This window comes from Palaemon carinicauda, chromosome 41 (genome assembly GCF_036898095.1).
Source record: "Palaemon carinicauda isolate YSFRI2023 chromosome 41, ASM3689809v2, whole genome shotgun sequence".
Taxonomy (NCBI): Eukaryota; Metazoa; Arthropoda; class Malacostraca; order Decapoda; family Palaemonidae; genus Palaemon; species Palaemon carinicauda.
The window spans coordinates 7,737,811-7,765,269 of NC_090765.1; the positions used below are offsets into that span (position 1 = coordinate 7,737,811).

The 27,459-nt window shown below is 41.3% G+C and overlaps 1 protein-coding gene across 2 annotated transcripts in view; it reads right to left on the reverse strand.

Moving 5' to 3' along the window:
* Positions 1-13,647: 13,647 nt before the first annotated feature.
* LOC137632302 (uncharacterized) overlaps positions 13,648-27,459 on the reverse strand; it is a 107,877-nt gene continuing 94,065 nt past the window's right edge. For both annotated transcript variants that reach the window (XM_068364217.1, XM_068364216.1), the window contains one exon: positions 13,648-17,984. In XM_068364217.1, the coding sequence (XP_068220318.1) occupies positions 14,171-17,984 (3,814 nt within the window). In that variant the 3' untranslated portion in view covers positions 13,648-14,170. The remainder of the gene's footprint in view (positions 17,985-27,459) is intronic.

Genomic DNA, 27,459 nt, shown 5'->3' on the forward strand with positions numbered 1-27,459 from the left:
CTGGTGAAATTGTACACATAGTCTGTGACACATATCCTAATGGGCCAAATATCAAGGATATTGAACATGACTTGCGTGGTAGGACACCCACTACCTATATAATCACTGGCTCGTCACAGAAAAGACCACCAGATCTCAACACGGCTTGGAGCACATCACAATTCAAAACAGAGTTTTTGGCCTTCTTGAAGGATGAATGGTCATCAGATAGATATGCATCGACTCTTCAGGGACATCAGGTCTACTTTGCAGTGGAACATGAATGCTACCTTTACACTTCAGCAAGTGGAAATGTCAACAGGATCCTGGTTCATGAGCTTCAGTGCAGGCATGAAGAAGCCGACACACGGTTACTGTACCATGCAAACTTTGTTGCTGTTAACTATGATGTGGCCCCAGTGATTGTCATTCGCAGTAACGACACCGACGTCTTCATCCTCATTCTCTACCATGCTAGGTTTCTTAATGCACAGATTTGGATGGTTGCTGGCTTGAGTTCTAGAAATTCCAGGCATTTCATAGATATGTCACATCTTGCAACCAAACTGACTGGACCTTTATGCGATGCTCTACCAAACTTCCATGCTCTGAGAGGCTGTGATTACACAGCCTCTTTTATGGGAGAAGCAAAGTGGAAGCCATTTGAAATAATGAGAAATAACCCTAGGCTCACACCAGCAATTAGTCACATTGGAGACTCAGATATCATCGATCCAGATGTTGATGCTGTAGTTGAAGAGTACTTGTGCATTGTCTATGGAGTTCGGAACCTGACAAGTGTTGATGAAGCCAGGCTTTAACTTTTCCGCAAGTTGTATGCCCCAAAGAAGGAAACTGATCCGTTGGATAAAATCAGAACTTCAGACCCCTGTTGTCTTCCTCCTTGCCAAAGAGTGTTGCAACAGAAGTTGCTAAGAACTAACTTTGTTGCACACATATGGAGTAATGCAAGGGAAGCCGATTCAGTCTCATTTGGTCCTGAATGGCAGATTGATGATTGTCTGGTTCACTGGCTTAAATACTCCTGATAAGTTAACTGTTGAAGGATCTGATGTACAGGAAGATGATGATGATGATAATAATGATGATGATGATGAAAAGGACACTGAGAGCCAACATTCCTTGGATGAAGGAAAGGAAATAGATTTTTTGAGAAGCCCATATTAGCAATATAGCTGGAATAGATCCCACCTTCTTTGAAAAACTTTATTCGTATCTCTTTTTTATATTTTAAGCATATTTAGTTAACCTTTAGCAAATTTTGATGTCTTATTTAGCCAAACTACAACTAAAACCCAAATCCGGCATTTCAAAGGGCTTACCTTGACCTTTTGACCTCTAATAATAAATTAATTAATTTTGTTTGATATCAAATAAATTTACTGATCAATAGCATCATTTTGGTATATAGTTCGTTATGCTGGGCCCAGTGTGAGAGGAGCTGCAGCCAATTTAATTTCCCCTATCCCCATATTTTGCCGAATAATGAAAAGTCCGTTTTCAGACAAAAGGGGTTAATAAAATCCACACCCACCACTGCCCAACTTAAATATACCCATTTTTGGATGTCCCATGGTAGACCCTTTCCAAAAATGCCCACTAGAATTTTGGTCATCTCCGGTAAATAAATGGGTGCTGGCTCTCGCTCTAAGTAGTTATAAGGCCCATTGTTACCAATGAATATTGTAATGTGAATGAGGTGAACTTTGTAATGGAAGTGAAATGAGCTTAGTTATGGAATAAAATAAGCATTAATGAGTTTTGAAATGTTAATGAGGTGAAATTTATAATGCAAATGAGGTGAGCGTAATGCAAATCCGATATGAGAAGAATTGCAGTTGGTGTGAAATCTGAGTGAATTCATCCTTTATTATGATGTAAATGTGTACTGTACTGTACATTCTTCTACTCTGTAGAGGTGAATGTGGTGTGAATTGGTAAATGTGAGCACTGGTGTTTGTGTGCTTGCTTGGCAACAGTGACACTCTAACACTGTACTGGCTTGGCCAACGCCTTGCCACCAGAAATTTAAGCCCAATAAAGCCTACGTTCCAGCAACTGTGTATGGCATTCCACAGTGTCTAAGGTTGTCACCTGCTTCAAGGTCATGGTAAATGGTCCAATGGTATTAGGTTCAGTAAGACTATCATCCTTATTGCATTTATTTCATTTAGGAAGGTAAACGAGATAGATATAGTAGCAGAGTATCCTAAACTAAGGCCAACCCAACTTTGGAATTTACAGGGAAGCCCTGAAGGATAGCTCCACCACGAAGTTATAAATATACGATGTTGATACTTCATAGGCCCATAACCTTTTTTAAGTGGTTGGCGATCCCTCGTTTCAAATATGACCCTAAAGGACAACTATAATACATTTTACATAAACAAGGACATTATTTTACTGTAGAGGAAAATCCGTTATTTAATCAAAAGGAAAATATACCAAACATGACTCTGACTTGGACAGGGGGAAAACCCTCAAGTGTTCAAGAGAAATGCCCCCATAAACATCAAGTGGTTTATTTCAATCATTACTTATAATCTGTTATATTAGTGCAGAAATACAGCATTTTTCAATCAAATAAAAATGTAATACTATATAATCATTCCAGTAGGCTACATCTGGACCTAAAAGTGCAGCATCATGAGGTACTAACAAATAAATAGCTCTATGGTATCCCACTTTTCCAAATAGGGTTGTAGCTTAGCTAGTAATATCGTATAGGTAGCCTACTGCTGTGAACAACGTTTTGAATGATCATACCGGGTTTTATATGCTACCTCTTCTTACTTAATTTCCCTCATAAATTGTATTTTGACACAAACTAGGCTCTACATTTTCTTCTTCACCTTTCAGTTATCCTTCGTTTTATGCATAAAAAAAATCAAATGCAGCCCTTTCTTGTCGTCCATTGCAGGACAAAAACCTCATAAATTTTAGTCATGCCTGGGATTTGGCCATTTTGATCACCACGCTGGCCACTGCGGATTGGTGATGGTGGGAGCCTTAGTCTGATCGTTCAGAGCAAACCACACTAGTACAGCTTTGCTGATCACGGCGATACACAAACCCTTTCACCACGTTAAAGTATTCCCCCACTTCTATAGTTCCTTTTGAATAACTACTTCTTTAGACTTTATCAGCAATCCGGCAATTTGAGAGATTCTAAAGATCCTATGCACACATAAATTATCAATCACTTTTATTAGTATTATTATTAAATGCTAAGCTACAACCCTAGTTAGAAAAGCAGGATGCTATAAGCCCAGGGGCCTCACCAGGGAAAATAGCTCAGAGAGGAAAGGAAACGAGGATAAATTAAATATTTTAAGAACAGTGACATTAAAATAAATATTTCCTATATAAACTATGAAAACTTAACAGAACAAGAGGAAGAGAAATTAGATAGAATAGAGTGCCCGAGTGTACCCTCAAGCAAGAAAACTCTAACCCAAGACAGTGGAAGACCATGGTACATAGGCTATGGCACTACCGAAGAATAGAGAACAATGGCTAAAGAGTCTCTTCTACCCTTACCAAGAGAAAAGTAGCCACTGAACAATTACAGTGCAGTAGTTAACCCGTTGGATGAAGAAGAATTGTTTGGTAATCTCAGTGTTGTCAGGTGTATGAGGACAGAGGAGAATATGTAAAGAATAGGCCAGACTATTCGGTGTCTGTATAGGCAAAGGGAAAGAACCGTAACCAGAGAGAAGAATCCAATGCAGTATTGTCTGGCCAGTCAAAGAACCCCATAACTCTTTCTACAATGTATATCAACCTCATGACTGAATGTATTTTGGATGTTCAATCTATATCAAAGACAGCAATTAAGCTATGAAATATTAGCCTACAGGTTCCCTCTTTTATTAGTACCCATCAGATCTAAATAGCAGTTGATGATAATGTCCTTGATACCAGAACACCACAGGAGTTGCCATGCTTGCTTACCAGAATGCATGAAATATCACACGAGGTGGGGCTGTACATAAATAAAAGAAAGACAGAGATGATGAGAACGGAATATGCAATGGAAGATGAAATATCCTTGAAAGGAGAAAGGATTAATGAGGTATGATCATTCAAGTATTTAGGAGCTGTGATCTGCAATACAGGCTTTTTGGAATTAGAGTTTATTGAAAGATTGAAAAAAAAAGCAAATCAGGCAATGGCTAGGTTAAGGAAAATTTGGAATTCAATTTGCCTATAATTACATATAGAAATCAGACTATACAGTATATATCAGTTTAGTGAGATCTGTGTTACTGTATGAACAAGAGTCATGGTATGACAATGAAACAATCTCCAATAGATTTAGTAGATTCAAGAACAAAGCCCTCAGAAGGGTATAGGAAGTTAAATGGCAGGACAGGATTAGAAATGAAACTATGAGATTACTCGAGTGCCATATGTGGAGGGAATCATGATGAGGGGTAGATGGAGATGGTTTGAGCATACTCTTCGCACTTCCCAAGAGAGATTAGTTCACCAAACGTTTAGCTGGGCCCCAAAAGGCACTAGATGAGTTGGAAGACCCAGGCCTACACGGCTGAGGACCATGAAGCACGAGGTGGGAGATGATGAATGGAGAAGTCTTCATTTAAAACCTCAAGATAGAGACGACTGGAGAAATCTAACCAAGGCCCTTTGCATCAACAGGCGTAGGAGGAGATGATGATGATGAAAAGACTGGAACACAGTGGTGGCTTGTTTGTATGCACTGAGGAACTCTTATCAACTACTGTCACTCGATATGCAATATGAAGTGTTTTTAATAAACTTCATGAATATTTTCAACCTTGAAGAAGGTGCCATTCTAACATCAAATGCTGATTAAACCATTGCAGAAGGAAATGGAATTTTAAAATACACGAATGATGATAATTTCAAGATTAAATATGATAGACTTAAAAGAAAATTTCAGTTACAGGAATGAAAAAAGATAGGCCTGTGTGTTGTGCAGTGAGGTAGATGATACAACAGAGCATATGTCTAGCTGTAAAGAATTAAGAAGCGGTGGCATGTAGAAGTTAGGATTGCCCACCAAAGATGTTGCTCGATATATCAGACAGACTATAGAAGTTAGAGATAAAAGTGTGCAAGTTGTGATGTCCGTGCAAGAGATAACAAAAGACAATGAACTTTCTGCATAGTCCAGCGCTTTGCACCTACAAACCTAGCAGTGTTTAAAGGCTTTAAAGGCCTCTCATGAATGGCAGAGGTAAGGGGCAATGCCCTAGAGACTGACCATACACATATATGATCAGCACACAAGCCACATATCCACTCAAGCTAGGACTAAGGAGGGCCAGGCAATGGCTACTAATGACTAAGCAGATACACATATAAGCTTCCCAAAAACCCCTTTCCTTAGCTCACAAGGATGGTGAGGTTGCAGGCACCAAGGAAACCAACGAGTTTGAGCGGAACTCAAACTCCAGTCTGGAGATCACCAGTCAGGGACGTTACCACATCGACCACCACAATCAAGGGCAACGAGGAACCTGGAACCTGGCGAGTTTTTCTTTAGATCATGTCTCATGTTGGGTTTATCAGTTGTAAATGAGAAATAGATATGTTTAAAGTTGATTAATATAAAAAAAATAAATTAAAAAGGGATTTTGACGAAGGAAAAATCTATTTCTGGGGAGAGACCTGTGACGCCCGGTGAAAAAGTCCTTTCTACTTTTTCTGATATAAATCTTCCAAATATACCAGAGAAAAATAAAAGCATGGAATGCAGAGGTTACTACCCTCGCGCGAGCACCTCGTGAGTGTCGTGTATACATCAGGGGCGTGTGAAAACCACTATTTTATGAATAGAACTTACCTGGCAGTTATACATATATAGCTGAGTCTCCGACTGCAGCAGAATTTAATCGAAAATCGCGGCAACCGCCTTGTGGTGGTTGTGTGGTTAGATGGTTAACAACTCTTACAGGGTGGTACTTGGAATCATTCCCGTTTTCTGTTCCTCAGATTATCTCTGCCGGCCGGATCGACAACATCGTTGGTCCGCCTTTCAGAGTTTTTCAGATCGCTTTCCCTTCATCGCCTTTTTGGACTTCGTTTTGGGTGAAGTACACTGTGTTGGGATTTGGCAATCGTGTTGTATTTTTTTTTTTTTTTCTTTTTTCCTTTATTATCATGAGTGAGAAAATTCAGTATCGTGTTTGTGCGAATGATATTTGCAAGGTGAGGTTGCCGAAAATTTCGCTTGACCCTCACACTATCTGTATGGGTTGCAGGGGGTTTGAATGTGCTTTAGATAATAAGTGCAAGGAATGTGAGGTTTTAAGTGATGATGATTGGTTAGCTATGAAGCGCTATGTGCGCAAACTTGAGATTGATAGAGTTAGAAGAGCTAAATCAAAGTCAAAGTCTGCTAGTGAGCCTAGCTTAGATTTATCTATTGACCCTTTGCTTGTAACCCCTTTGGAAGGTATTCCTTCCCCAAATGTAGTGACTCCTGCCCCTTCTACAGGATCTGTGCCTACGGATGACCCTGGGTATGCTAAATTAGCTGCTGAATTGGAGGCCATTAAAGCGCAGTTGGAGGACTTTAAAGGTAAGGGTGTAGGTGAAATTAGTGCTTGTGAAAGTGCAGTGGAGGTGGCGACTGATCGAATCTGTCATACCCCTAGGTCTAGACCTCTACCAAGCTCCCAGGACCAAGGGAGAAGGTACGTCGAAAGCCGAAAGGGGGTGAGAGGTGCTTATCCTCGGTCAGTCGTCGCCTCAGACAGTCCTGTTGCGATCTCCCAGGCTGCTCTTGACCGCCGTAGGAAAGGCGTGTCGGATTCGTTTGTCTTTTCGACTGATCGTTCTCCCAGACGTAATTGGCGTTACGAATCAAGACCAATGAAGAGAGGGTGGAACCGGGACGTGCAGTCTCGCTCTCCCTCTCCCGGTTTGAGTAGCAGAGACCCTGATCCTTCGGAAGACGATTTCGATGTTCCTGTTAAAAGGGCGAAACAGAGAGTCCTTAGCCCAGTTAATCCTGCTAGACTCCCTGCTTCTTCTGCCAGCGCTCCCAGTCAAGCCGTACGACAACTGCCGTCTTCGGCACCGCAAGAGCCAGCGGAGGTTGCTAAAGCTTTCATGGTTGTTATGCAGGAATAACTTTCATCGTTAGTTAAAGCTTTCAGCCACCCTTCTCAGTCCGTCAGACGTAAGGACGTCTCTTTGCCTGTTAAGAGATCTTCTTTTAAGAGAGATTTTAGTATCTCTCCCAAGAAACCTCTGCGCACTTCGTCGGCCGTACGACAACGCACACCCTCTTCATCGGCACGCTGCCAGGAATTTCCTTCCCCCCTCTCCCGGCGCCAGGACGATACTGCCTCTCGTTCTCGGCGCTGTGACTATTCCGTTTCCCTTTCGAAACGCCTGGACGTTACTGCCTCATTTCTTAGGAAACAGGATGAATGCAGTCTTTCTCACTCTCTTTTGGAACTTTATGGGGAGGAATTTCAACCTTCGGCCCCTCGTTCTCCTCAGTCTCAATTTACCAGGAAGAAAGCTACTAAGTCTTCGGCCTTCATCAAAATGAAACTTTCAATTTCGGCCAGGAAAGCTCTCGCTAAAGTGGATGATTGGATGAAGGAACGGAGACAAGCTGTCAAGACCACCTTTTCTTTTCCACCGTCTCGGCTCGCTTCCAAGGCCGGTATGTGGTATGAGACAGGGGAACCTTTGGGGTTAGGAGTGCCTTCCTCCTCCCAAGGTGACTTCTCTGCTCTTGTGGACTCGGCAAGAAGGCATGCTTTAAACTCTGCCAAGGTGATGTGGTCCATGTCGGAGCTTGATCACCTCGCCAAGGGAATTTTCAGGGTTTTCGAGGTTTTCAGCTTCCTGGACTGGTCTCTCGGGACTCTGGCCAGGAAGTCTGAACTCCTGGAGGACACGAAGGACCTGACGAGTATCATGTCCTGCATGGACAAAGCTCTAAGGGATGGAGCTAATGAATTGGCTTCCCTTTTCTCAGCAGGGGTCTTAAAGAAGAGGGCCCTTTGTGCTCCTTCACCTCTAGATCTGTGACTGTTGCCCAGAAGTCGGAGCTACTTTACGCCCCTTTTTCACGTCATCTTTTTCCTGAAGCTCTGGTCAGAGATATCTCCCTTTCTCTGGCTCAGAAGGGTACTCAGGACCTTTTGTCTCGGTCGGCTAGAAAGACCTTACCTGTTGCTCCTGCTCCTCTGAAGAAGGAGGAGAAGAAGTTTCAACAGCCCTTTCGGGGCAGGATCTCCTCGAGAGCGGATTTTAGGGGGAGAAGACAAGAGTCAGGGCCAATGACCAGCAGGGGTGCGTTTAGGCCCCGATCCAAAAAATGAGATGGAAGTCCTCCAGAAACACCAGTAGGGGCAAGACTGTCTCGTTTTTGGCAGTCTTGGAAAAGGAGAGGGGCGGACACCTGGTCCCTCTCAGTCGTCAAGGAAGGTTACAAGATCCCTTTTTAAAGAAACCACCTCTCTCAGACTCTCCCCTAGCCTTAGTGGCTCAGTACACCGACGCGGGGAAATGAGAGGCTCTTCTGGAGCTAGTCGACCAGATGTTGGTCAAGGGAGCAATAGAGCCAGTTCAAGACCTCGCCTCCCCAGGCTTTTACAATCGCCTGTTTTTGGTTCCCAAGAACTCGGGTGGATGGAGACCAGTCCTAGATGTCAGCTCTCTGAACGCCTTCGTGGAGAAAACAAAGTTCTCCATGGAGACGACTCGGTCAGTGCTGGCTGCAGTTCGTCCAGGAGACTGGATGGTTTCTCTCGACCTGCAGGACGCTTATTTTCACATCCCCATTCATCCGTCTTCGAGGAGATATCTGAGGTTTGTGTTCCAGGGCAAGTGCTTCCAGTTCAGGGCACTTTGCTTCGGTCTCAGCACAGCTCCTCAAGTTTTCACCAGACTAATGGCGAATGTGGCAGGCTGGTTACACCAGGAGGGGATAAGGGTCTCCTTCTATATAGACGACTGGCTGATCCGGTCACAGTCGAAAGAGAAATGTCTGGAGGACCTAATGAAAACTTATACGATCACTCAGGACCTGGGACTCATCGTCAACTGGGGGAAGTTTCAGACCGAGCCGAATCAGACTATTCTCTATTTGGGGATAGTTCTGAATTCAGTTCTTTTTCAGGCTTCTTCCTCCCAGGAGAGGCAGACCAGGTGCCTGGACAAAGTCAAAGACTTTTTGAGGAAGCAGAAATGCTCAGCGAGGGAGTGGATGAGTCTGCTGGGAACTCTATCCTCCCTGGAGCAGTTTGTCCCTTTGGGGAGACTGCACCTAAGGCCTCTGCAACACTTCCTCGCAAAGGTTTGGAACAGAAAGATCCAGGAGGACACTTTTTCTTTTCCCATTCCGACAGAGATCAAGGATCTTTTAATGTGGTGGCTGGACCCAGCTCTGTTGGGAAAAGGGATCTCCTTGTTCAAGAAGAACCCCGACCTAGTGTTATTCTCAGACGCGTCCGAGTCAGGCTGGGGAGCAACACTAGGGAACAAAGAGGTCTCAGGTATTTGGGAAGGGAGTCAGGTCAGTTGGCATATCAACAGGAAGGAATTGATGGCCATTTTGTTAGGGCTCAAGGCCTTCAAAACCTCGGTGTCGGGAAAGACTGTGGAGATCAATTCCGACAACACCACAGCTCTCGCGTACATAAGGAAGCAAGGGGGAACTCACTCCCTCTCTCTGTTCTCAACTGCGAGAGAGCTTCTCCTCTGGGCGAACGAGAACGAGACCCAGCTGTTGACAAGGTTTGTTCAAGGGCAGAGAAACATCAGGGCAGACATGCTCAGCAGGAGGGGACAGGTCCTTCCTACAGAGTGGACTCTCAACCCGCATGTCTGTCGGAGCCTCTGGAAGTTGTGGGGCAGACCAGTAATAGACCTTTTCGCCTCCGGTCTAAACAAGAGGATCCCCCACTACTGCTCCCTAGTCCCGGACGAGGAAGCTGTTGCAGTGGACGCCTTCTTGATGGATTGGACGGGGCTGGACATGTATGCCTTTCCCCCGTTCAAGATCATCAATCTGGTTGTCAGGAAGTTCGCTCTCCTCGATTCGGGACGAATGATCCTAGTGGCTCCATTCTGACCTGCGAGGGAATGGTTCACCGAAGTGGTAGGGTTGCTGATGGACTTTCCAAGAAGACTCCCGGCAAGTCCAGATCTTCTCAGACAACCCCACTTCGAGAGATTTCACCAAAACTCCCTCGCTGTCAATCTGACTGCCTTCAGACTGTCGAGAAGCTCGTTAGATCTCGAGGCTTTTCGGCACAAGCGGAGAAAGCTATTGCCAGGGCAAGGAGGATCTCTTCACAAAGAGTCTACCAGTCAAAGTGGGAGACCTTTAAAGCTTGGTGCAGGAGGCGCAAGGTTTCCTCGTCCTCTACCTCTCTAAGCCAGATTGCAGACTTTTTGTACCTCAGGCAGGATGCTAAGCTGGCTGTATCTACCATTAAAGGATACAGGAGCATGCTCTCAACCGTCTTTAGGCAAATGCTTAGAGTTATCTCAGAATAAGGACTTGCAGGACCTCATTAGGTCTTTTGAGACAACGAAGCAGGTGCACTTAAGACCCCCTTCTTGGAACCTGGATGTGGTGCTTAAGTTTTAGTGCTCCAGGAAGTTTGAGCCTATCTCGCAAGCTTCTCTGCGAGATGTGACTAAGAAAACCCTCTTCCTTTTGTCTCTAGCGACTGCCAGGAGGATCAGCGAGGTCCAGGCAATCGAGAAGCGTGTAGGCTTCACCCTAAATGGAGCGGTTTGTTCCTTGAGGTTCGACTTTCTCGCGAAGAATGAGAACCCTTTGAAACCCTGGCCTAGGACTTTTGAAGTCCCTAACCTCACGAATCTAGTAGGTCAGGAACAGGAAAGCCTCCTCTGCCCGGTTAGGGCTCTCAAGGCTTATTTGGCCCACACTAAGAGTGTGAGGGGTGCTTCCAACTCCTTATGGTGTTCGGTGAAGGATCCTCAAAAACCCCTGTCAAGAAGGCTTTGTCCTTTTTCCTGAGGGAAACTATTAGGGAAGCCCACCTCTTTTGTGAGGAAGAAAACTTCGCCCTGTTAAAAGTACGGGCTCACGAAGTAAGGGCCATTGCTGCTTCGCTGGCATACCGGAAAAATATGTCAGTTAAGCAGATCATGGACGCAACGTTCTGGAGGAGCAACTCTGTCTTTGCTTCTCATTACCTCAGAGAGGTAAGAGTGGACTATGACAAGTGTTATACCTTGGGCCCATACGTAGCTGTGGCTTCTGTATTAGGCAAAGGAGTTACTACCCCCACTCAACCTTAGTTTATGTACTTGTATTTGGGTTTGTGTTTTTTATGGTTGTCTGAGGTCCTCGTCCTGTGGTACGGTTCCCTCAGTCCAGATAGATAGTTTATATCTATAAGGTTAGATGGTTAGCTTTAGTAAGGTTGCAGGTTTTTTATATGGGAAGGTAGTTTTCTGAAGTCTAGTCAAGTTGTTGGTCCTACCCCTTTGACAGACTGGATTGAGTTGTTTGCAGCATAGCAGGTCTACTCCTGGCTGAACACTCCTAAGGGAAAGCGACTCTAGAGGCAGTTACCTTTGAAGTCAGCTACCTTAGCAGGTAAGGAATCAAGGTGTTTGTTCTCCTACAACTCTTTTGTTGTTTCCCCAACTATGTTTTTCTGTTTGTTTCCCTCCTCCAAATGTGTGAATCAGCTATATATGTATAACTGCCAGATAAGTTCTATTCATAAAAATGGAGTTTTTATGATAAAACAAAGTTTTATGAATACTTACCTGGCAGTTATATATATATTTTAAAGCCCACCCACCTCCCCTCAGGAGACAGGTCGGGCAAAGATAATCTGAGGAACAGAAAACGGGAATGATTCCAAGTACCACCCTGTAAGGGTTGTTAACCATCTAACCACACAACCACCACAAGGCGGTTGCCGCGATTTTCGATTAAATTCTGCCGCAGTCGGAGACTCAGCTATATATGTATAACTGCCAGGTAAGTATTCATAAAACTTTGTTTTATCATAAAAACTCCATTTCACAGGCTGTCTTCCATTTAGATAACTCCTTCATCAAAGGGAAGGGCCGTAACAAAGACCCCAGAAACCACACTTGGACCATGCCACGTCACCCACACGAACGCCTTCTAGGTCATCCTTCTGTTTTGGACTTGCCCGCAAAGTCGTAATTTTTTTGTGCTCGGTGTTTTCGCAAGTGATTGTCATTAATTCAACATGACTGATGCTGCTACTTCACCTTTACCATTGTCAAGTACCATAGTTTGTTTTGACAGTTTTTTTCAGTACCGGGCATTTGTTCTCTTTCCAGTAATGTGGCGGTCGACCCAGAAAGTGCTATTTTACAAATAAGGAACCAGAAGCACCAGGAGAATTCTTCAAGACGATTGTGGCAGAAATTAAGGAAGTGAGCAACTGTGTTGATATAATTGTCAAATATTCTTCTATTAAACAATAGCTGATATTGTACCACTAAAAAAGCAAAAAGATTCACGACTTTTAAAAATGAACTACCTACATAAGAGATGGTGCTGACCACTGAAGCATATGCCATGATTGAATACCCGGGGAAATTTGAAACGACTTTTCAAACTATTTCAATGTAAATCAAATATGCAAAATATTTCAAAATAATTGGGCTACTAAATTTAATTTTATAAAATAATTGAACTGATGTTCTTATTAAAATGACCAAATCGATAAAAACCTCTTGGCAGTTCCCACTATGAGTACATCAGGATCAGACAGCAGTTTTCAACTCTTATAAGATTAAATTCTTTTCTACAGAGTACTACAAATCTTCACAGCATAATGCATTGCAGTGCTTCCAGTGGGAAAAATGTACTCTACAGCCATCCACACTTCAAGACCACTACAGGGTTGTGGTAGCTCATGGGGTAACATCCCTGAATGGTGAACGCCAGACTGGGGTTTGAGTCCCGGTTAAATTCATTAGTTCCTTTGGTTGCTGCAACCTCACCATCCTTGATACCTAAGGATGGGGGTTTTTAGGGGAGCCTATAGGTCTATCTGCCGAGTCATTAGCAGCCATTGCCTGACCCTCCTTGGTCCTAGCTTGGCCGCGGATCATATGTATTTATGGTTAGTCTCTAGGGAATTGTCCTGCTTGATAGGCCAATGTCACTGTCCCTTGATCTGCCATTCATGAGTGGCCTTTAACCTTTAACTGTATTTGTCTTCCAATATCAAGTAAAACAAGAATAATTTTAAAATTAAGAAATTAAGCTTAAACGCTAACAATTTAGGATATTAATAAGATAAAAATATATTTTTAGGATTTAAAATTTCCTTTCATGTTTGTTTTATTTTGAACAATATCTATACACTGGCTACCATTTTTAATTTTTTGCTGCAAGCTGCCACTATTTGAGAAACCCTTTTGTTAAACAACCACTCGACTTTAAAGACAAGGGTTTTCCTTCCCTTGGCTATCTCTTCTGGTCCACTTTCCTAATTCTAAAATTCCCAATCGTTTTATCATTTTATTTATGGTCACACTTAGTTTTCCCTACTCATTTCCATCACGCTTTGATTAGTCATAAAAAGTGGGGGGTTTTGGCCTTGCATTTTGCTTTGATAAACTCATGTGGGTTAATCAAGTTTTGAAATATAAAATACAGTATTCTCTCATAATTTTATTGCAAATGATACTGCTGAAGTAATACCAAAAAATTACCACTTTACAAATTATTATTACTAAGAAAAATCATTATTACTAACAATGGTTACAAGTTTTGAGCAATATTCATCGAAATGAAAGTAGTATACTATTACCAGTGATATATTTTAATGGAGCACCAAATCATTAACCTAAGGTTCAACAATTACCCAGAGGAAAATTCAGACTCAAATTCTTGGATGTTAAAGAGTTTTTACGAGCACAGAGGTAATGGCCCTTTAATTTCATATCACTATATACTCATAATGGCATAGTACACTACAAATTGCTACACACATTACTGAAAAATCCTTCATGTCTATAGGTAATCCTATACATATAACATCATATTTCTTATTAACTGCAGATTATATTTCACAAATACAAACATGGAACAGAATCAAATGTCATTCGATTAGATTGAGGGTAGCCTAATTTATTCAAGGGTAATTATTCCCTTCACAATACCCAGATACATTCTAAAATACTATTTCGTTACAAAAGTATAGATATCCTTCATAAAATCTGTGTATTCAAATGGTAAAAGTTGATTTAGGAACTTCAAATACCAGTCTTCTGGAATGGGGAAGTTTGGCATAGAATACTGATGAATTACATTTTGAAGAGCAGTATATGTTTTTTCTATTACTATGTCAGGATGAAAGGGAGATCTAGTTTCACTGACACCATGTACTTCTCCAGGGCATCTGCAATCTATGCATTTAAGGGCAACTACATCTTTACCAAATCCAGTCAGTTTTTCCAATATTCCACGTGACAGTCTTTCCATTTTGTGGTCATCATCACAACAGTGGCAGTGTGTCCACTCTGTTACATTCTTTGAAAAGGTATTTGACTTAGTGTGTAAACTCTTTGATTGCTTATATAGGGATTCCATGGTCCGAATAACCTGTAATCCACTGATAATTAAGGGTGTGTCAGGATTTAATGAAAGAAAACAAATGTTCTCTTTATCAAATATTTGCTTTGCTTTACAAATCTCTGCAGCAAATTCAATAAGTATATCTTCACGGCTATTGTGTAAACCATTGTTCAAACTTCTGAAATGTTGCAATACAGCTGCCAAATTCCAGATTTCTGCACAAACTTTGCGGGCTTCTTTGGAACTAATTCTGTCCTCCTTAGAATAACCAAAAAAGGTTTTCAAATTACCCGTTAAATCTCTTTCAGTAGATTTTAGTATTGTAGAAGCAAATACCTCACTGTGAACTGCCTTCATAGTACTGACAGAAAGAGGTGACAAATCTCTTAATGTTTTCATGCATTTCTTCCAATTTCTCCAACAAATCCTCCAATAAACTCTATCTATATCATCTACTTCCTCTGCTTTATTATTATGTAAGGCAGAATTATTAAATTTCAAAGAAAGTTTGAAGCTCACTCCATAATTCTTCATGGCCTCAACAACTGGAGGATTATCTTGATTATCTGCAAAGGTAACTAAAGTTATCAAGTGATCTTTAACACCTTGGCCAAATATTGTTGACACATAATCCATTACCAAGCGCTCAGAGGATGTTAAGCGAACTAAGTATGCCTGTGCAACAAAACCTATTGCATGAATTTGAAATTCACTGGCTGATGCATTTGCAAGAAAAGTTTTAAGAGATTGTATATGGTCTCGTACTTCAGCTCCAGACGAATCATTAAGGCCAGGGGTATCTATAATTGTAATAGGAATCTCATCAGGAGCAGAACAGAATGTATAAGCTGTGATCTCTGATGTTGGTGAAGAAGTCACTACATGATACAGTTCCTCATCAGCAGATTTCTTTTCTTTGAAATAATTAGCAGCTAAATTCACTAGTGTAGTCTTACCACTTCCTGAAGCCCCTAGAAGTAGGATCATTTTCTCAAGAGATGTATCATTGACAACACCATAGTATTTTCGCTGGAATCCAAGCATATCATCTGCTGTTTTATCAGCTTCAAGGAAAGTGCTTTTCATTTGAGGTTTTTCCTTACAAGTCTTGACTTTATAATTATCCTGATTTCCTATTTTCAAATATGATTTTTCATTTTGATCTTCATTACGCAATCCCTGGATGAGTTTTTTTGGTCGCACATTGTTCGTCTCCACCCGCGAGTATATATTTGGGTCTACCTTTTTCTCAGCATTTTTGCTTTTCTTTGTTTCCTTATTATGCCCCATTTTCTTTTTAGCATTCTCAGATATTGTAGAGTTGCAGTTGTGTCTCAGAGCCCTCTTTTTAGAATCAGTTTCTTTTACCGTCACCTTAGATTTATTAGTATCTTTCTCCTTGGTATCCTGTGATTTCCTATCATCATATTCTGATTTCTTAACATCACCTTTTGGAATTTCATTACCTAGTTCAGCATTCGCAGATATCGTAGAGTTACAGTTCTGACTCCGAGTACTTTTCTTCGAACTACTTTCTTTTATTGTCCCCTTAGACTCACTAGTATCTTTTTCCTTGGTAACTTGTGATTTCCTATTATCATCTTCTGATTTCTTAATATCACTTCTTGGAAGTTTATTAGATGGTTCAGCAGTCTTATATATTGTAGAATTACAGTTTTGTTTCAAACCACTATTCTTCAAACTACTCTCTTTCATTGTCACCCTAGATTCACTGGAATGATTTAGCTTGGTATCCTGTGATTTTGCATATTCTGATTTCTTAATATCACCTCCTAGGAATTTATTAGCTGGTTGATTTTCTTCTTTTGTATGGAAAGCTGGTTTATCATTACTATCTTCAGGGAATTCACTGTATGAAGCACTGCCCCTCTTGGATTTATTGACATTGTCTTCATGTAATTTTTTGTTACAGTCCTCTGACATGGTCAATGTACTCCCACTATTACAAGGATCAAATTTTTCTTCACGAATGACCTGACCTTTATTTTGTTCCACGACATTACTTTGGTAAAAATCAACCTCTTGTCTAAAAACTTGTTCGTTTGGATGACTGATATTAACATGGCCATGATCTCTAAATAAATCACTGCTATCACTCTGAGATACTATACAGTCGTTGTCTATGTGCTGGTTGCCACAAGAGATGTTTAATCCATGGGTTTGCTGACGATGATCTGTCAAGATTTTTGAATTTGGAGTATTTAGTGCATTGGAAGCACACGATGTATGAGTGGTTACCATATCAGTATTTTTCCTCTTCTCATGTTGTTCGTGAAGATATTCAACAGTAACATCATTAATACCGGTATTTTTAGTAACTTTCTTTACATTTTCACTATTAGTATTCAGGCTTTTTACAGGAGTACAACCTAATTCTATTGAGAAGTTATCACAAAAATCTTGTAACTCCTTATCCATTGAGAAATTTAATGATTCTTTTGTTCTACTTTCACCAACTCTAGTGGTGTACTCTGTTCTCTGTGTACATGATCCAACACTATATCCTCTCCCTTTCATTGTTCCTCGTCCTCTCCCTACACTTTCTTTATGAGTGCAGAGTATTTCACCTTTTACTCCGGAACTCTTAGTAATTCCATGTCCTACACTGCCTTGTTTTATAAGTTTATTTGAATGAACAACAGCTATGTTATCAGAGTTAAAGGTTCCGACAGTATTTTTAGTTTCTGACAAAACCTCTACATTTGACTCAGATTTAATGTTAGTTTTGAAACCATCTGAAACAGAATCCCTGAACCTACCAGAACATCTGTTGTTATAGCTGCTGCTTGGTTTATCCACTATAGCAGATATAGGAAGAGTGCTTACTGTTGCTCCTCGCAACACAGAACAAAATTCCTTTATACCATAAATGAACGTATCAAACCTTTTCCCTGGTTTAGAATAAGTTGGATAAATATATCCACATACAAATTTATCTGCTAATGATATTGAGAACACAACACAAGAAGGTTGACTACACATGCTATGAAGATCACCCTCAAATGTTTTGAAAACATCATCTGGAATTTCTTCATTAAAACACAAAAGTAAGTTTGCAGGGTAATTATAAAAAACAGACAATACCCTGCACCTCTCATTGTCCTCTGGAACTTCCAAACATCTTTCCTCTAAGCATTTTCTTCCTTTTATCAGAATAGCATCAACAGGGGTTTCTTTACCATAGTCAATTACCCACATTAAGCGGCTCAATACCTTATCGGTTTTTGAACGTTCAATGAAACCCTTTTTGCGAGTTTCAAATTTGAAGAGAACCCCCTTTTCAGTTTTTATGTGCTCCAAGTCCCGAGCTCGTGAAAAGAGTCTTGTTTCATGATCATAGTAGTCACCAGGAGAAACTTTAGCCGTGCTATATATAGATACTTCAGAACATTCCCTTCTGCAATAAAGAAAACTAACTTTACTTTCTTACTTACATTGGTATATACAGTAATATCCCTATATAATAAAGAGCATGTGTCTGGCTAAATATATATATATATATATATATATATATATATATATATATATATATATATATATATATATATATATATATAACAGTAATATCCCTATATAATAAAGAGCATGTGTCTGGCTAAATATATATAAATATATATATATATATATATATATATATATATATATATATATATAGATATATATATATATAGATATATATATATATAGATATATATATATAGATATATATATAGATATATATATATATATATATATATATATATATATATATATATATATATATAATTTCTGGTCACACTCAACTGCATTTCCAGACTTGTAACTACTCTGTCTCTCTTCCATCCTAGGGTAGGGAGGGAGAGTAGTCATACACTGGTGAAAGTGATTTTAATTAGGAAAGGGGGAGTGTTTAATTCTGTGTATGGGGCTGGGAAGGTTTGAACGTGTGTCCACATCTATCTAAATATTCAGCCACCATTTTCATGGGTCACATATACTAGTTCTAAAATAATGCTCAAATGCACTACCATAAAACCTTTGCACCTATCAATTTTCTGTTAAAAATCAGCTATTATAAAAATAAAATTAAATTAAAATTAACTAGTAAAATTAAAATTAACTTGTACTTTACCTAGCTATACAAACCTAAGTTATTTAAAAAGGGGTATTCTCAGGCAGAAGATAGTAATAGCCGTTGAAGAAATTATCGAGGGTCTGGCGCCTACTACCCAATAGCGGGAGGGGATGCTACTATGCCCATTCCAATCAAAGCCGACTGTTGAGCGACGGCCTTTCTCAAAACACTTAGTGAAGGATTCCTCTTCTTTTGATCACTTTCCTTTAAAACTCTACAACTCTTAAAACAAACAAACCTGAAGTTGAGCTGGATTAAACATGGGGGGGGGGGACTAGTTTTGCTTTTAAGACCTTGGGGTTAGCAGTTAAAGGTTGGGTTTTTATAAGTAGCCTACACCAGTTTACTTATTTTCATTCCCTATTCAATTTTTTGGGCTCAGGCCATGTCGTCCTGATGGAAGGTTCCTATTAGTAGCTTCCAAGGGATATTTGAACTACAGTGATATTCCCAGAGAATTTACCTTTACGTCTCCAGAATTCTAACTCCTGGCGCGAATATCCTTAAAATTCTAATAAGGATATCGCATAATCTGGGGATGTATGCTTGATACGACACATAGCGATCTTCACCCCGAATAGCGTTTTCGCCTCGAGGGGGAAGAGTGGCAAAAATAGAAGGGGGGCCATTATCAAGTTACCCTTCCTCCCATACTACTATTGAGTATCTAGATGGCGCCATATCCAAGATGGTGGTTATTCCTATTTTTATAGTGATTTCGCTCGGTGAATTCCCTGTTGATCTAACGTTTTAGATCGATTTTGTGAGGATTATTATGCAATCTCCAGCTTCTTTCGCCCCCTGGAAAGTTGAGTATTGATTCTTTAGTGTATATATTTTTAGCTCCTGTTTCACAGTGAAATTAGAGTAATTTATTGTGTTCAGGAGCTAGGCCTGTTACCGGAGGCGCCATGGGCGCTGTCGTTTGTTATACACGTTATTTATTTAGCAGAACGACTTTCCCGGTTGTAATAGCATTAATAAATTATGAAAGCTATTTAGGCACAATTATACTAGTAAAGATACTTACGGTATGCATAATTTTCCTCTTTCTTTGTGGATCGTATACGTTAGAGTTTCGGTGATTTAGGTAACAGAGATCTCATCTTGCCTAGGCTACCTAACCTAGGCGATGTAGTATACTTTCAGACATTATCCCCTTTTACCCCTGTGTATCGTTTTATTGATTCTAAGGGAGATAGTACATCTCCTGGAATTATATAACTCAATAATTGTCTCCTGTGGATAGTTAAGGGTAATCCCTCTTTCCCTCTGAGCACCGCCGTAGGTGGCAACCTTTTCTGGTCTTGCCATAGAGTAGTTCACTCCAGCTTGACTAGGGTAGGGTTTTCTGTCTCCTACCTTTGCCGGCGAGTGTCCAGCTTTGGTTTTCGACAAAACCTCAGAATATTCAGTCTTTCTGCCGGCGGCAGAGCTGCAGGGTGAATAGTTACTCCCCTGCCGGCTTATAGCCTCCCTAAACTGCACCTAAAGTGGTGGTATGATGCCAGTTTAGAAGACTAGTCCTGTGCTGGCAGACCCTAGGCTGAAGAATAGACATTCTTCTGCCGCCTAGGATGGTGCAGGCACTGAAACGATGTTGAGAGGGGGTGGCAAGCCTCCTCCTAACACTATTTCGGCAGACCCTAGATTGAAGAATAGATATTCGTCTGCCGCCTAGGATGGCGCCGATACTGAAAAAGTTTCTCCCTTGTGTAGTGGGGGTAGCAACATTGCCGCCGCCTTCTACACTTTATACAGGACCCTTTTCCCTGCCCCTCTCTGTCCTTTTAGCTATGGTCATCGTTCTGCAATCTCACCGCTTGCCAGCGGGTTGCAGTGCTGGCCGGGCTCCTACATAAGCAGCTGTTTAGTCACTCAGCTTTCCCTCATGGACACAAGGATCCGGGAAGATTGTGCCGGCCATGATGGCTACCGGTGGAAGACCCTTCTGCCACCAAAGGTTCTTCAGTCCTCCCTTGAACTGCCATCCGCAAGTCCTGTAACTTTCTTCAAAAGCCCTCTTTTTCTCTTCCACTTTTACCTTCACTCCTTCATTCCACAATTCACTGCCCTTCCTCATGCTGCCTCCAACAACCTTCTTGCCACACACATCACTTGCAATCCCAACAAAATTTTCTTTTACTAACTTCCACTCCTCCTCTAAATTGCCAGTTTCTCTTACTTTCACTTCGTCATATGTCATTTTCAACCTTTCCTGATATTTACATTTTACCCCCGGTTTTATTAGCTTTTTAACCCTCACTAGCTCCCTTTTACACTCGCCTACTCTATTCCCCCACTCTTTTGCTACAACTAATTTTCCTTCCACCAAAAAATGATCAGACATACCGTTAGCCATACCTCTAAACACGTGTACGTCTTTCAATCTTCCAAACATTCTTTTAGTTATCAACACATAATCCATTAATGCCCTTTCTACTACTCTTCCATTTGCCACTCTTTCTTTTTGAAAAAGCTATTACTTGTCACCATCTCTTGCTCAACACACATATCCACCAGTTTCTCACCACTCTCATTTTCACCTGGTACGCCATAATTCCCAATGACACCTTCTACCTCTCCAGCGCCCACTCTAGCATTTAAATCACTACATAATTCCTTCTACCCAGTCCTTCTACACACCTAGTTAATTCATTCCAAAACTCATTCCGCTCTTCTTCACTTTTCTCACTACCTGGCCCATACGCACTGACAAACGCCCTACATTCCCTACCCAACCTAACCCTTACCCACATTAACCTAGATGATATCTCCTTTCATTCCACTACTTTACCTGTCATCCATTCACTCAGCAATAAAGCCACACCCTCTCTTGCTCTTCCCCTTTCAGTCCCAGACACTCTACCAGACATTTCACCAAACATCACTTCACCCTTTCCTTTTATCTTCGTCTCACACAAGGCCAATACATCCATCCTTCTATTCCTAAACATACTTCAATTTCACATCTTTTACTCTTTATCGTACTACACCCACGCACATTCAAACACCCCAAAACTAGAGCAGTCACTCTCCCCCCAGCTCCATCTCTTTGTTGCTGTCTCACAGGATGTAGATACAGGAGAGGGGGTTCCCAGCCCCCTCGTCCCATCCCTTTTAGTCGCCTCTTACGACACGCAGGGATAACGTTGGCACTATTCTAATTTTTATATGCCCCCGCGGCCACAGGGGGCCTCATGGTCCTGGCCAAAATGCATATGGCCACCTTAGTAAAAGACCTATACGCTTTTATGAAGGCTAGGAAAGCCTGTAGAGTGTTCGTGTTTGCTGCTGCAACAGTGAAACATGAACCCAGGAAGCTGATATCTTCAAACATCTGGGGTAAAGACCTTTCTCCAAACGACGTAGTCAAAGAGGTAGTCGAGAAAGACATCACGGAGAATGGGAACCTTCTCCAGAAGTGGGGCATCTCTTCAAAGAGGAAGTCTTCCCCGAATGTGGGTCCCCAACCTAAAAGGAAGACTAAAAATTCTATACTTTTCCCTCAGCCTGCTCAACAAAATCCCAGTTTCTCTGACCGCGGTGCCCCAGGTAGGCTGTCAAGGAGGTAAAACCTCTAATCAATCGAAGCAAGGAGACACTTCCGTTAGGAGGGAGGCTCCAACAATTTCAGGATTGTTCGACCTTCGATCCTTGGGCCCAAGGCCTAATCAAGATTGGACTAGGATGGAAACTAGACATGTCTCCACCATCATTTCCTCAACTCTTCCAACACTCCAACCCCGTATTAGAAGAGTATACCTTATAACTCTTGAGCATACAGGTTATAAGGAAAGCAAAGTCCATCAAATTCCAGGGAAGGCTGTTTTGTGTTCCCAAGAAGGACTCAAGAAAACTCAGAGTCATTCTGGACTTGTCGCCACTCAACAAGTTCATAAGAAACAGCAAGTTCAAGATGTTAATCCTTCTACACATAAGGACCCTATTACAAAAAGGGGCGTTCACAGTCTCGATAGACCTTACAAATGCCTATTGGTATCTTCTAGTCAGTCGCCCCCTCTCCTCCTACCTAGGATTCAAGTTACAGAAGATAAAGTATGTTCTAAGAGCCAAACTCTTCGGACTGAACATAGTCCCAAGTATCTTCACGGAATTGGCAGACGCAGCCGTGCAACAACCACGCCTAGAAACTGTTCAGGTAGCAAAGTACCTGGACGACTGGCTGGTACGGGCAGCACCCGAAGCGGCTGGTCTGTAACCATCCAAAGAAGTAACCCAGTTCCTGGAACATCTGAGATGCAAAATCAACTTCAAGAAGTCTCGACTCTCTCCAGCTCAAGTTTCAATGGCTGAAAAACCAGTAGAACCTGAGGTTACATTGTCTCTCCTTTCTCTTAGGGAAGAAGAAGGAGATAGCAGGGTCGGTGAAGAGACAGTAACCTGACAGGATTTCAAGACGCTAACAGGAAAGAGGACTGAACTTTCTCCAGTTCATAGCAGTGACAGACCCAGTGCTAAGAGCACAGCTGAAAGATGCGTCAGGAGTCTGGAGAAGATACGCATCAAACGCTCGAAGAGATCTAAAATGACTGATATCGGCCTTACTTTCATCACTTCTCAACCCATGGTTGAAGGCCAAGAGCCTAATGAGGACCGGGCCCTTGCAACCACTTCTACCATCGAGGATCAGCCACATAGATGCCTCGACGGAAGAATGGGGATTTCACTCCCATCAAAGGAAAGTCCAAGAGACTTGGTCATCTCTGTTCAAGGACCTTCTCATTAACATTTTGAAAGCCATAGCAGTCCTTATGACGTTGGGAAAACTTTCCCCACGCAGATCAGCCCTCATCAGGCTGATCTTGGACAGCAAAGTGATAGTGGCCATCCCTTGCCTAAAGAGACGGCACTATCAGCAGTTCACTTACAAATGATCCACAATGTGACAGCGGATGCTCTACTCAGGCTCAAGCCGATAGAGTCAAAATGGTCCACAGACGCAGACTTATTCTCTTCCATCTTGGAACAAGTCCCGGAACTGCAGAACGAACTCTTCGTGACGAGCGTCATCAAGAAACTACCTCGATATGTAGCCCCATATGAGGACCCTTAAGAGGAGATAACGGACGCCATGTCCATAGTTTGGAACGGAGGGACCCGGAATTTCCTGTTCCTTCCATCCAATCTCCTGCTGAAGGTCCTCAACATGCTGAGATCCCTCCAAGGAACGGCAGCTCTAGTGGCTCCCAAATAGCCCAAGAGCTACTGGTTCCATCTAGTGATGGAACTGAGGCTGAGGCTGGCCCTTGTACCGAACCCAGCACTATCTCTACGGGTTCAGAAGTTAACTGTCTTCGATTCATCACAGAGAACCCAAAACCTTCATTTCATGATTTTCTTGCCCTAGCAGTTAAGAAAAGATTTGGGATCTCAAAAGGCAGTATAGACTTCTTAGAAGAATACAAGTCTAAGTCAACTAGAAGACAATATGAATTGTCTTGGAGAAAGTGGGTTGCTTTTGTTAAGGCAAAATGACCGAAAGAAATTTCAATGGACTTCTGTCTGTCCTTCTTTATCCACCTTCATAATCAAGGTCTGGCAGCTAACACGATAACTACGTGTAAGTCAGCCTTGACTAGACCTCTTCTATATGCCTTTCAAGTGGATCTGACAAACGAAATATTTAACAAGATCCCGAAGGCATGCGCTAGACTTAGGCCTGCAGCTCCTCCGATGCCCATTTCATGGTCTTTGGACAAGGTCCTACATTATGCTTCATCTGTGAACAATGAAGATTGTTCTCTCAAGGATCTAACCCAGAAGGTTATTTTCCTGTTTGTTATAGCCTCAGGGGCTAGAGTTAGTGAAATAGCCCTATCAAGAAATGAGGGTCACATTCAGTTCACAGAATTGGGAGAACTGAATCTTTCCTGATCCAGCTTTTCTCGCCAAGAACGAGTTACCCACTAAAAGATGGGGCCCCTGGAGAATCTGCCCTTTGAAGGAAGATGTCTCTCTATGTCCAGTAAAGGAAGATGTCTCTCTATGTCCAGTAGAGTGTCTAAAGGTCTATCTTCGTAGAACTTCAGACTTCAGGGGAGGACAGGTCTTCAAAGGAGAAACCTCAGGATCAAACTTATTCCTAAAACAATTGAGGGCGAAGCTCACCTACTTCATTCGCAGAGCGGATCCTGACAGTACACCCGCAGGTCATGATCCGAGGAAAATTGCTTCATCACTGAACTTTTTTTTTCAGTATATGGACTTTGAGCATCTTCGTTCATATACTGGATGGAAATCATCCAGTTTTTTCTACAAACACTACGCTAAGCAAGTCCATGAACTGAAGCATTATGTGGTGGTGGCAGGTAGTGTATTAAAACCTGCCGTCTAGTGCTGCGATGAACAGTTAATTGATTGGAACTATCAATTAGGGTGGAAAGGTGTTGACTCTTCCAGTGCGATACTCTTTGGGTGAGTGTCACCATGGTGACACTAAGACTGTTCTAAATCTCAGGTGTGGAATTATACAGATAACACTTCTGCCGTGTGTACATAGTACACAGTGTTGATAGTATACAACATTTACAGAAATTATATTGGGAAAATTCATCAAAATTTCCAGTTTAGAGTGGAACTCATTCTTCCCTTTCAGGGAGGAAAAATATTTTCTGTATAAGATACACATATAATTCCTTTAACACGTTACATTCGTTACACTAGTTATTCCATTTAGTCATTTATTCGAAATAAATGTCTATTAGAATGTAATTGCGTCCTATTTCGCCCTGCAATTTGCACATTAAATATGCCAGAGTTCTCGTACTTATTTAGTTAAGTAAACCTCAAATCATTGTATGCTTACAAACAATAGATATTAGTTGACACTGTGGCGTGATATTGCAATAACAACCCCCCCACCCTTGAATCTTACTTACTGACAATTGTCTCCTCAATATATACTTTCCCCTTACGTTATCATAAACTGAACTCTTAGACTGAAGGGAAACAAAAACAAACCATAACCTTAACACTATATTCTTAAAACTAAAATAAATCATAAACTTGGAGATTAAACATACAATAACCTAACACCATTAAAAAAAAAAAAACCCTAACAAACTTAAAACTAAAATAGACCGCAACCAATATTTAATAATTATATATATATATATATATGATTCTGAGTGGACACTTTCGTCCACACAAGGCCCAACTGTCTTTAATAGCCAAACAAACACAACACTGCAGCAACCGGAACACTGACAAATATACACAATTGTATTAATTTGTCTGGTTTGTGCGCAGTATCATCATGTGCGCAGTATCATCATCATCATCAATCGAAGGTTCATTCAGTCCGTGTCATCAACGTTTATCTAAATCTGAGCAGTCGTATCAAGTTCCTTTAACAAGCCAGGTCATCAACATACAATTTAACATTCAAGGGAACTCTCTCCAAAGGAGTAAGTTTATCCAGGGAGGAATCACGGCCTGCAGAAATAAAAAAAGAAAAACACTTACGAACACTCCTAGCTAACTAAACTATCGCACTATAATCAAAGATAAATAATAAATAGTTCCTATTACTCACAATCACGACAAGCAAAGATAAACAAAACTGTACCTACTGTCAAAATAATTAAACACTTCCACGCTGGTAAATAATAATGATAATCCAGCATTCAAATCACAAGAACTGACGCTTACAGCAGTCAAATCAAAATAAGCATTCATCCAAGACATTCACCACTGTCGTAACCTAACTAAAAACATAAACAAACAATCTCATTTGTACCAACAGTCTTTCTCACAACAAACAATCGATACACTAACTACCCATCTCTCTCTCTCTCTCTCTCTCTCTCTCTCTCTCTCTCTCTCTCTCTCTCTCTCTCTCTCTCTCTCTCTCTCTCTCTCAGGATTTGGCAAACAAAAAATAAATAAAAATAAAACAAAAATTAATCCTCCACAACACTTATATTGTTCCGACAATATATACAAACCGCGAGACCGTTTGTATATCTGGTGAATACTTATGTTTGTTCATACAATATATGCTAATCTTGAGACCCCTTTTCTACTGTCTAGTATGACTCTTCCCTGCAGGGGGCAGGAAGCACTAACATTGTCGATGACTACTGGTAATGACGGATAACGGTAAACATCATTTGTCTCAATGGTCCCGATGACCATAGAAAAATTTTCCCAAGGTTAAGGCACCTATGAAAATCCAAAGATGCAGTACTTTCTAGTAATTCTCTGGTAAACTTCCATCAGGACGACATGGCCTGAGCCCAAAAAATGGATTTTGAGCAAAGCGAAAAATCTATTTTTGGGTGAGATAGCCATGCCGTCCTGATGGACCCGCCCTCCTTTTCTATAGAAAAGGCCTTGGCAGGATCCCTCCCAAAACCACTATATCTGTAGCACCATGCTCAATGCTACTACGAATAACCGCCATCTAGATACTCAATAGTAGTATGGGAGGAAGGGTAACCTTGATAACGGCCCCCCTTCTATTTTTGCCACTCTTACCCCTCGAGGCGAAAACGCTATTCGGGGTGAAGATCACTATGTGTCGTATCAAGCATACGTCCCCTGATTATGTGATATCCTTAATAGAATTTTAAGGATATTCACGTCGGGAGTTAGAACTCTTGAGACCTAAAGGTAAATTCTCAGGGAATATTACTGTAGTTCAAATATCCCTTGGAAGCTACTAATAGGAACCTTCCATCAGGACGACATGGCTATCTCACCCAAAAATAGATTTTTCACTTTGCTCAAAATC